The sequence below is a fragment of the Monodon monoceros genome, unplaced genomic scaffold, assembly GCF_005190385.1.
Source record: "Monodon monoceros isolate NGI ecotype Baffin Bay Population unplaced genomic scaffold, NGI_Narwhal_1 Super_Scaffold_21, whole genome shotgun sequence".
Classification (NCBI taxonomy): Eukaryota; Metazoa; Chordata; class Mammalia; order Artiodactyla; family Monodontidae; genus Monodon; species Monodon monoceros.
Window position 1 is genome coordinate 50,121,269 of NW_021703778.1, and position 10,279 is coordinate 50,131,547.

Genomic DNA, 10,279 nt, shown 5'->3' on the forward strand with positions numbered 1-10,279 from the left:
GGTGCTTTCACCCTGCTCTCTGGAGCTCCCAGAGGGGTGCAGAGCCATCAATACATTTGATTGCTGCTTTAATTCCAAGTAGTTCTTTTAAAACAGAAATAACTTTAAAAGGTTTTGTTGAAAAAGAAAGCCTCTTAGAAAATGTCTACTACCTTTTCCAACAATCAATATGAAAAAAATGTCCAAATCCATCAGCTAAATCTAGAGTAAAGCCAGGGATTATGCATTCATATAAATTCTGTTTCATTGTCCTGATCACCAGCTATATGAGCAACACTATTCTAGGGACATACATTTTCTCCCAAGTTTATTCTGGAAAAGGAGACAGGACATACCTAAGTTGGTAACTATGGCAGGGAAGTCCTGAGTTGTTGAGGTTACCAGTTCATGCTCTGATCTCGAGAAGGTGAGGAAAGAAGGAAATCTGTGAGCTAGAATGTTCAGAGGAGTGTTGGCTGAGGAGATGGGGCTTGAGCAGGGTGTCAACATTAGATTACAGTTTACTGAGCATTTCATGACAGGCTTTTCCAATATTCAACTTAGATATCCCCCTGTATTTGTTTTTAGAAATGCCATGGGATTTAAAGAATCTTTTTTTTTTAAGTCCAGAAGGAATTACCAAAACATAAAAATGGAGTCAGGTTCTGTCGAAAGTGTCCATCACTTAGCATCAATCTCACTCCTTCTTTAACTACATAGTCTTTGCTGTCTTTCAGAGCACCTATTCTGTTTAATGTTACCACATTATCTTTAACGTATTTATCTATTTGCCTTTTTAAAACATGCGTCCATGTTTTGTCTTTTGTTAGTATATCAGCTACGTTGTATGTGTGGCATGTGTCAAACACATGCCAGTCAGTACAGGGATGAGTGAGCAACATTTCAAAGAGTACAATAGTTCTGTGTGGAGGAATCATATAGACGCTTCCTCATGCCCATCCATAACACTCCCAGCTTCTCCACTTATTCATGGATCCATTCAGCACATATTTATTGAACACGTACTGTGTAACAAGCACCGTGCCAGGCACTGGAAATACCAGAGTGCGTGGTTAACAGTGGAATGTAGGGTCTATCAGAGGAAAAGACACAGGACAAACAGCTCTAGGAATAATTTATTACTGTCGTGTTAAGGGCTTCACTGAAGCTTCAACCTGAAGGAGCACGCGTGACTCAGTCAGGCAGAGTAGGGAGAGTGTTCCGAGAAGAGGGAGTACTGTGTACAAAGGCTAGGAGGCAGCAGGAGCATGGCTGGAGGGATGGGACGGCTGTAGAGTTGAAACTACAGAGGTAAGTAGGGATGCATAGGCCTTGTTGAGGACTTTGGACATGAGAAGCATTGGGAAGCAATAGAAAGGTTTTAAGCAGAGAGGTATCATGACCATATTTTTTTTTGAGATCACCTGGCTACAGTGTGCATGGGGCAAAAGTGAATTCAAGGACACCACACAAGAGGCTACTGTGATGGTCCAAGTAATGGATACTGATGGCGTGAACTAGGGTGGTGGCAGTAGAGACGGTGAAACTTGGGCAGGCTTGAGAGACAATAGCTAGAGTCAACCAGACATGATGGCTGGTGGTGGAAGTAAGCACCAAGGATAACACCCACAGATTTCTGGCACGAACAGTCATGTGAAAGTTGGTTCCATTTACTAAAGAGAAGCAGGTTTGGAGGAAATGATGAGTCCAGTTGGGGTCATGTCAGATTTGAGGTGTGTCTGGAGAGACATCCAAGTAGACATGTCAAGTAAGTAGTTGGAAGGACTTGGAGGCACTGTGGAAGGCACAGTGTGATGGACCCCCACCCCAGCTTCTGTGGGGAGGGACAAGGCAATCTTAGAGAACACTAAATGAGAAAATATCCTAAGCAGAGCTATGCTGTTTCAACTCAGTTTCTTTTTTTAAAATGCTAATTCACTAGGAAGACCAATTTCTTTAAACACCTCTCTTGAGACATGAAAAAGAAGTTAGAAGAGTTTTTGCCTCCTCTCTTTAGAACTGGAAAAGACAAGTGTTAATGATGAACTGAAATAACTCTACGTGTGAATGATAACTAACATCCCACGTCTTGGTCACAACGATTATGACTGAAGCATTCATGTATATTATGTCTTGTAACAGTTTTTTGATGAACTTTCATTTTGCATGCAGTCAGGGATCTTTTGACAGTTCCTGTACTTCGAACAAACGCAGTCATTTAATTGCGTGATAATGTAAATACTGTCTATGTCACTAAGCTTGGCACCCCGTGAGAAGGGGTCCTGAGTCTTTCCTGCTCCCCCTGTACTTCAAGAATATGAGATGTGCTGATTTAGATGGAGTCAGGGTGAGCTGGAGTGTTTCTCTTTGTTCAGGAGGGTAGCAGTGGGCATATTTATTTAAAATAACAATTGTATAGGAACATCCTTTAGTGATGGCATTTTTATTATTTCTATTTACAAGTCCGGAAGAAGTATCTCAACTTCTTGTAAAATAATAAACTATAAATTATTCAGTACAAAATTTAAACCTTTTTTATTGAAATAATCCCAGACAACTGAATACAGCTAGGTCCTATAAACCTCCCCAAAGAAAAAGTGTTTGTGGGTTTTAGACCCATAAGTGCGTTGTTTGATGTTATGAAGTACCTGGCTTCTCTCAACATAAAACTTTTGAAGCAACTAATTGAAAAACAGATTTTGCATGGTCCTTTTATTACACACACAAGCAACATTTCCTTCTTTTTTAGATTACTCACTGACTAGTGCAGACCTGTCGGCCCTGCAGGGCTTCAACTCCCCAGGAATGCTGTCTCTGGGACAGGTGTCAGCCTGGCAGCAGCACCATTTAGGACAAGCAGCCCTCAGCTCTCTCGTGTGAGTAACTAGAAATTTTCCCCAAATCTGTACCCCTATTTCCCAACCCCTGTCTCATTCCACTGCCTTTGAAGAAAGGCAGCCTGAAGGTATTCCGGCCTACCTACCACCCTTCTCTTTTTTTGCCTTGGTTAACATCAACAGACAAAGAGAATAAGAAAATGAGCTGTGCCCTTTGCTTTCTCCCCGGATCGTAGGGGTGGAGTGGTAGGGCTTGGGTATCTTATGTATGAATCAAGCTACATGGGATTCATGTGGTTGATCTCAGCCCACTGCATACACTGTATACCTCACCAAGAAGGGTTCACAAAAGAGAATGTTCCTTATGGACAGTGTGTGGGGATATAAGTGAAAAGGGTTTACAGTGGTGCCCAGGTAGGACCAGGCATCACCAGCAGAAGGAATGGTGCTTCAGTAGAACCAGAATAGTCAGCCCACAGAGCAGCTAGAGGAGAACATCCTAGATGAGGGGACAGCATAGCAGGCCCACGTGGCCTCCATGAGGGTTGGCTGCCTCGCCCCTGCTCAGGACACTCGGGACACCCAGCCTACTAGCCTCCTGCCCTGAAAATCCCCAGAGAGCTTCCCTGCATCCTGAAATAGCTCCACAATGCATACTGTTATCAGTCGTCTTGGGAATTATGTCATGGAGAAAGGCACAGAGTATCTGAGGGAAATTTCTTTGCCTACACAGGTGTTTGGCCCTCGGGCCTTTGCAGAGCATCCTAACTGAACACACTAAAAATAGCCATGCAAAGGCAAGTGGAAAAGGCTTGGTGCTCAGACTGGGGGGAAAGCCTGTATACACTCTACTGTGTCCTACTCTGAGCAAGTCACTTAGCCTTTCTGAGACACTTTCCTCATCTGGAAAATAGGGTGACATGACTGCCTTCTGAGAGCTGCTGTGAGAATAGGTGACATGTTGTGCCTGTCACAGAAGCAGCAGAAAGGAAGAGATGAAGCAGAATTCAAGTTGCCATATTGTTCCTCTGCCATTTTGGTCCATGTACAGCATTAGTCACTGACACTGTTTTGGATCCTTCAGCTACAGAAGTACCAAGACTGTGGGTGACAGGACCAGTCACTAAAAATCTCAACTGTACTTGTTTTTTGTCTACCAGGGATATATAATTTTTTTCTGTGCCAAGCACTGCAGGAAACACCAAAACTGGCCTTGGGGAATTCTGACAGTATTTCAGACCCTGGACTTTTTTCAGTCGGGTGGTGTCTGTAATATTCCATTTATGCAGATGCACTCACAAACCATCTACCATATCTTTTTTTTTTTCCTTCAGTGCTGGAGGGCAGTTATCTCAGGGTTCGAATTTATCCATTAATACCAACCAAAACATCAACATTAAGTCAGAACCAATTTCACCTCCCCGGGATCGAATGACCCCATCAGGCTTCCAGCAGCAGCCGCAGCCACCGCCGCAGTCACAACCCCCCCAGCCGCAGCCACAGCCACAGCCGCGGCAGGAAATGGGCCGCTCCCCTGTAGACAGTCTGAGCAGCTCGAGCAGCTCCTATGATGGCAGTGACCGGGAGGACCCGCGGAGCGACTTCCATTCTCCGATTGTGCTTGGCCGACCCCCAAACACTGAGGACAGAGAGAGCCCTTCCGTAAAGCGAATGAGGATGGACGCGTGGGTGACCTAAGGCTTCCAGGCTGGTGTTTGTACTTTCTGTTACTGCAGTGAACTGCTCTACATATCTAAGTTGGTAAATAAGGACATGAGTTAAATATATTTATATGTACATACATACATATATATCCCTTTACATATATATGTATGTGGGTGTGAGTGTGTTTATGTGTGGGTGTGTGTTGCATACACGGAATCAGGCACTTACCTGCAAACTCTTGTAGATCTGCAGGTGTGCGTCCCATGGCAAACAGAGCACCCTGTAGGCAGAGTCTAGTCTGGCACTTCCTTGGACTACTTGTTTCATAAGATAACCAGTTTTTGCAGAGAAACGTGTACCCATATATATAATTCTCCCACACTAGCTTGCAGAAACCTAGAGGGCCCCTACTTGTTTTATTTAACTGTGCGGTGACTGTAGTTACTTAAGAAAAATGCTTTGTAGAACAGAGCAGTAGAAAAGCAGGAACCAAGAAAGCAATACTGTACATAAAATGACATTTATATTAATTACCCACCTGGCATGGGTCTCTGTTGCAAAGAGGTGCATGGGAAAGGGCTGTTGATATTAAAAACAAAAAACAAAACAAAAAAGCCCCACACATAACTGTTTTGCACGTGCAAAAATGTATTGGGTCAAAGAAGTGATCTTTAGCTAATAAAAAAAGAGAGAATAGAAAACACGCATGAAATATTCAGAAAATATTAGCCTAGAAATATAGAGCATTAACAGTAAATTAATATATTAAGTTATAATTGGAATATGTCAGAAGTTTCTTTTTACATTCATATCATAAAAATTAAAGAAACTGATTTTAGCTCATGTATATTTTATATGAAAGAAAACACCCTTATGAATTGATGACTATATATAAAATTATATTCACTACTTTTGAACACATTCTGCTATGAATTATTTATATAAGCCAAAGCTGTATGTTGTAACTTTTTTTTTAGAGAATAGCTTTATCTTGTTTTAACTTTCTAGTTTTATTTTAAGAGGGGGAAAAAAAAACAAACAAAAATATCTTGCAAGCAGAACCTTGGAAAAAAAAAGCCATGAACACTTATTACTCTATATGTAAATTAAAAGTTGAGCCAAACTCTTTGTGTATATAGAATCTTAAATATATTATCACCTTTGATGTAAGTACCTATGTATTGTATGGTCACCAGATTAAAAAGTATATTTTTGTGGATTGCCGCCAATTTAGGGGGAAAAGGCGAGATCCTTATTAAGTAGAGTATTCACTGTTTAATATTTACTATTTTGTTAAATATACTGTACTTTGGATTTTAATTATTGGCCCAGTCTTTTCAGAGGATTGTATAAAGGGGTTTCTCCCCTCACTGGTGGTGAATGTGTGATGTTACATTGTAATCTTTGTGCTGTATGGGTTGAGCATCATTATATATTTTATATGTGTATATAAATAGCAAAGTGGCAAACAAAATTGGTGTTAAGTTCATCCTGCATAAATGTAAAATGTGTTGTGACAGATTTTATAAGGCATTATTTAAAACTTGCCTTTTGTGAGGAAAAAATATAGTAGAAAAGCTGACCTAATTTAATTAATATTAGAGAAAATGGCAAAATAGTTGATGAGCACAAAGGTTTTATAAGTGGTAAATGATTAGGAAAAAATATTCATGGGGAAAGGGGTCTTTTTTCCTTGACCCTCTAAAATAGCATGATGCAGCTGGTTACAGAATACTACCACGCCGGACACTCTGTGCATCGAATGACACTGCAGTGTGGGGAGCAGTCCTCTCATGGTGCCGATTCTTGGCACAATTCTTGCCATCCTGATGCCCTCAACTGAGATGCTGACCAAGGCCTTACTCTCACAGGAAGACAGCTAAGTGGTAACAGCAAGCTTGGCAGGTCCCTGGGCTTGTGCCATGAACAAAATTCAAAGTCCTGTATGTCTTTCATCATCGATTTTTAAATACTCCCTTTCCTGAGAAACTCAAAATAAGGGTTTAAAATTACTGCTATTTTCTATTTTAAACTTAATATTAAGCAGCTACCTACAATTTTTACGTATGTTTTGGTTTTTCCCCCTAAATTGCGTTCCTTGTGATGTTTTTCCTCCTATGCTCTTTGTGACAAATCATCAGCCAGACTTCCTGGCTGACACATAGGTAGTAGGTACAGGATAAACTTGTGGCATTCCCAGCTGCAAAATGGAATTCTGCTTTTAATGACATTTTCGGTAGTAAATTTTGATAGAGGCCAAAAAAGGGAGGGCAATATGCTTTGTCCTCTTGTCAGTTTAGACATTTGGCTCTTATTCAGAAAGGACTGGTTTTTCTTTAAAATATACTTATTTTACTGAACTACTTACAGGCACATTTCTTCATGAGGTCACACCTAATTGAAAGAAGACAGTTTCCCAACACTGAATTTCCAGGATAATCCTTACCACTTTGTAAACCATTTATAGCTTTGGAAGTGTTCAGTGCTTCTTTGGTTGTTATTTATGCATGTTCATGAACTTCTGCTGTACATGAGATAGGAGTTAACACATTCACATTTACTGTCTATTTTCTTGTGTGCCTTATGAGATGGCTTTTCTGACTGTATCTCAATAGTCTTTCTTTCTATGCAGGTTTATAATCAGTACAACTACTGTTTTCTAAAATAATATTACGCAAGGCTCGGAGTTTGTATTTCAATTACACTGACCAAGTAACAATGTATTCTGTTTTCAGGAACTGAGTATTTGACTGTTAACCCTTTTCCCATATACCCAGTGTGACTTAGAGCATATGGACTTGACAGAGACGCCCTCACCCAGACCCCATGTACGAACACATAAACATACATGTCTCCTGTTGGAAACCAGCTCAGAGTGGGGAAGACACTAACTGTGTCACTTCAGAACCTACTTTTCTACCCTTTTAGACTCATGTGTTTTGTATGACACCATCATAAGAAATTTTATCCCTGCAGATGAAGTATTTTATTACTAAAAGACAAAAACAAAAAAAGCTTAAATTGCACTGGTTAAAGTACGGTTTCCAGCAGCTGTACTTCCTTCAGCAGTCTACCTGGTACTACATTGAGAGTGAAAGTCACCACTGTACATTTACAGATGGTCCCAATCAAAAATCAACCTTTTGAGCCCTAATTACGTCCATTGTGTTAGAGACTAAATCAGGGGTTTGTTCTAAAAGAACAATATATGTTTTACCATTTCCTTTTACTGTAAGGACAACTAATAAAGCATTAACATATTTTCTGTATTAACCATCATGCGCACAAGAAATACATAGTAAATAAGGAACCAGAAAACTCCTGGCATTGGATCATAAGAAGCTAGATGATTAGAATGTGAAAAAGATTTTACAAATGTAAAACTTTTATTTCTCTGTAGAAACTTCACTTTGCTGTGCAAGAAGACACTGCTTTGCTATATTTAAAATGGCTTTTTTAAAAGAGATTTATGTATTTGGTAAATGTTTGTAGTCAACAGTTCACACAAGAAGCTGTACACGGTTTGATCATGTAAAACCGTTTGGCGGCACAAGCTGGACTTTGTTGCCATCCTTGAGATGAACCTTTTAAGAAAAATAAGTTAATGTCAATTTTTCCCTGAATGTGTTTTTTTTCTTCATTATACAATAAATATTATAGTGAACTTTTTATCAAATGGTTAAGAAAATGTTAGAGGTTGTTGTAAACTCTTTGTATCCTGCACTCACTACAGTAAAGATGGACTGGCTTTTCCTGTGTACTCCAGACTCTGTCATGTTTGCCACCAGTCGTCCTCTTTTCCCTTCCCCTTCCTCTCTCCCTCCCCTCCCTTTCCCTTTCCCTCCTCCTTCCCCTCCCCTCCCCTTTTCTGCTTGCAGGTCCCTTTCACTTGCTTTGAGATGTGGTCAGGGAAACTGTTGGCGGCACCCCGCCAGCCTCCCCTGTATTGGCTCCCGAGGCCTCTCCTCCTGGGGCGGCCCTGGACGCTTTAGGAAACAGCCAGGGATCCAGTCCCAGCATCAGCCAGCCTGGCCGTTCTGTGCATGCTGGTGTGGATACATTAAACCCATTCAGTCTCTGATCGCGGCTTCCTGCAGGATATGCTACCAAAGTGTGGGGGTGGGGCATTGTCGGCACTTACTATTGTCCGAGTCTATTTCTCCCTCAAGTTTAGGTGGTGAAATAATTTGTTTTACTCAACATGCATACATAATACTGAGCTGGGGTGGCAGAAGGAAGATTTACTAAAAAAATTTTTATTTTCAAAAGTGATGTGAAAAATTAAACTTGCAGCAGAAAGAGTTCTTTTCCTCTGATTCGCTTTCTAAGCCATCTCCCAGCTGAGCAGATTCTTGCTGTCAAAAGCTAAATTTCTGTGCTGGCTTTACTTGCTGGCTACTGTGAGACTCTTACTAGCAGGTTTTGAAAGCTGGTTGAGGCCTGTGGCTAAAAATAATCACACCGGCAGCTACTTAAAATCAATTCATTGCGATTTCCTAGTTGGCTCCCATGGGTGCTGCCTCCCTCTAGGCTCTGTCTTGTTTTTCAGTTGATTCTGTGACTGACACGAGCCAAGAAAATGACTTTTCAGTGATGTCTTCTGCCAGTGGGATGGCTCCTCCTGCCTGCTCCCATCTGCCTATCCAGTCTCTCACAAGGGGGTCCAAGTACCACTTGGCTGTAGAACTGAGGAGGCAGCGGTCTTCCTTTCAGCTGACACAAGAGTTGGGAGGTTCCAAACAGGCACCTGGAACACTACGGGGAGGGGCTCATGGGTGCCGAGTGGACACGTGCCGCCAGGCAGAGCGTGCTTAGCCCAGCGAGTGAGAGGTGGGCCCCAGCCCATGACTGCACGTAGCTGGGGTCAATTCCCACCTCCACTGCAGTGTCTGCTTCCTAGAGGACCCAAACTAACAGGGCGGCTTACCCCGCTTTGAGAACATGCCCTAGACTCCAGCCACTGTCTTACACAGTCTGCCTGCTCTGTGTATACCAAAGCGGCTGAACGCAGCTGGGGAAGAAAAAAATCAGTTATACTAACTGGTTTCACCATATTATCCTCCACCACCCTTTTTTTAAACTTTATTTTGAACTTTTTTAACTTACAGAAAAGTTGGAAAAATAGTAGGTTCCATATGTCCCTCACTTAGCTTTCCCTAATGTTAATTTACATAACCATAGTACCACTATCAGAACCAAGAAATTAACATTGATACAGTGCTATTAACTAAATACCTTATTAGAATTTCACCACTTTATCCACTATCTCTGTTCTAGGATCCAATCCAGGATCCCACATTGCATTTAGTTATGTCTCTGTAATAGTTCCTCAGTCTTGTCTTGTCTTTTACTGATCAGTTACTCCGAATAGTATCCCTTGATGTGTGGATTTGTGTTTTCTCATGATTGGAATGAGTGTGCATTTTGGCAAGAATGCCACAGAAATAATGTATCCTTAAGGCATCATGCAGTTCATGTCATATTTTGTACAGGTGATGTTGACCTTGACCACTTGGTTAAGTGGTTTCTATTGGGTTTCTCCACTGTAAAGTTACTATCTTTCCCTTTGTAGTTGATAAGTATCTTGGGGAGATGCTTTGAAACTATACATAGGTTTTTCAAACTTTCACCTACTAATTTTAGCATCTTGTTTAGAACAACTATTTCTGTAGTATTTGCCTGTTTTCTTCTACATTTATTAATTGGACTTCTGAAGGAACAGCTGTCTCTTCTCCCCACTAATTTATTTGATCATATTAATTATGGAATCATGGATATTTATTTTATTCTATGGGTTA

The 10,279-nt window shown here is 41.1% G+C and overlaps 1 protein-coding gene across 4 annotated transcripts in view; it reads left to right on the plus strand.

Moving 5' to 3' along the window:
* The window catches only part of MEF2A (myocyte enhancer factor 2A), a 173,111-nt gene extending 164,871 nt beyond the window's left edge, over positions 1-8,240 (plus strand). For all 4 annotated transcript variants that reach the window (XM_029239814.1, XM_029239812.1, XM_029239811.1 and 1 more), the window contains 2 exons: positions 2,729-2,855; positions 4,151-8,240. In XM_029239814.1, coding sequence (XP_029095647.1) covers positions 2,729-2,855; positions 4,151-4,514 — 491 coding nt within the window. In that variant the 3' untranslated portion in view covers positions 4,515-8,240. The remainder of the gene's footprint in view (positions 1-2,728; positions 2,856-4,150) is intronic.
* The last annotated feature ends 2,039 nt before the right edge of the window (positions 8,241-10,279 follow it).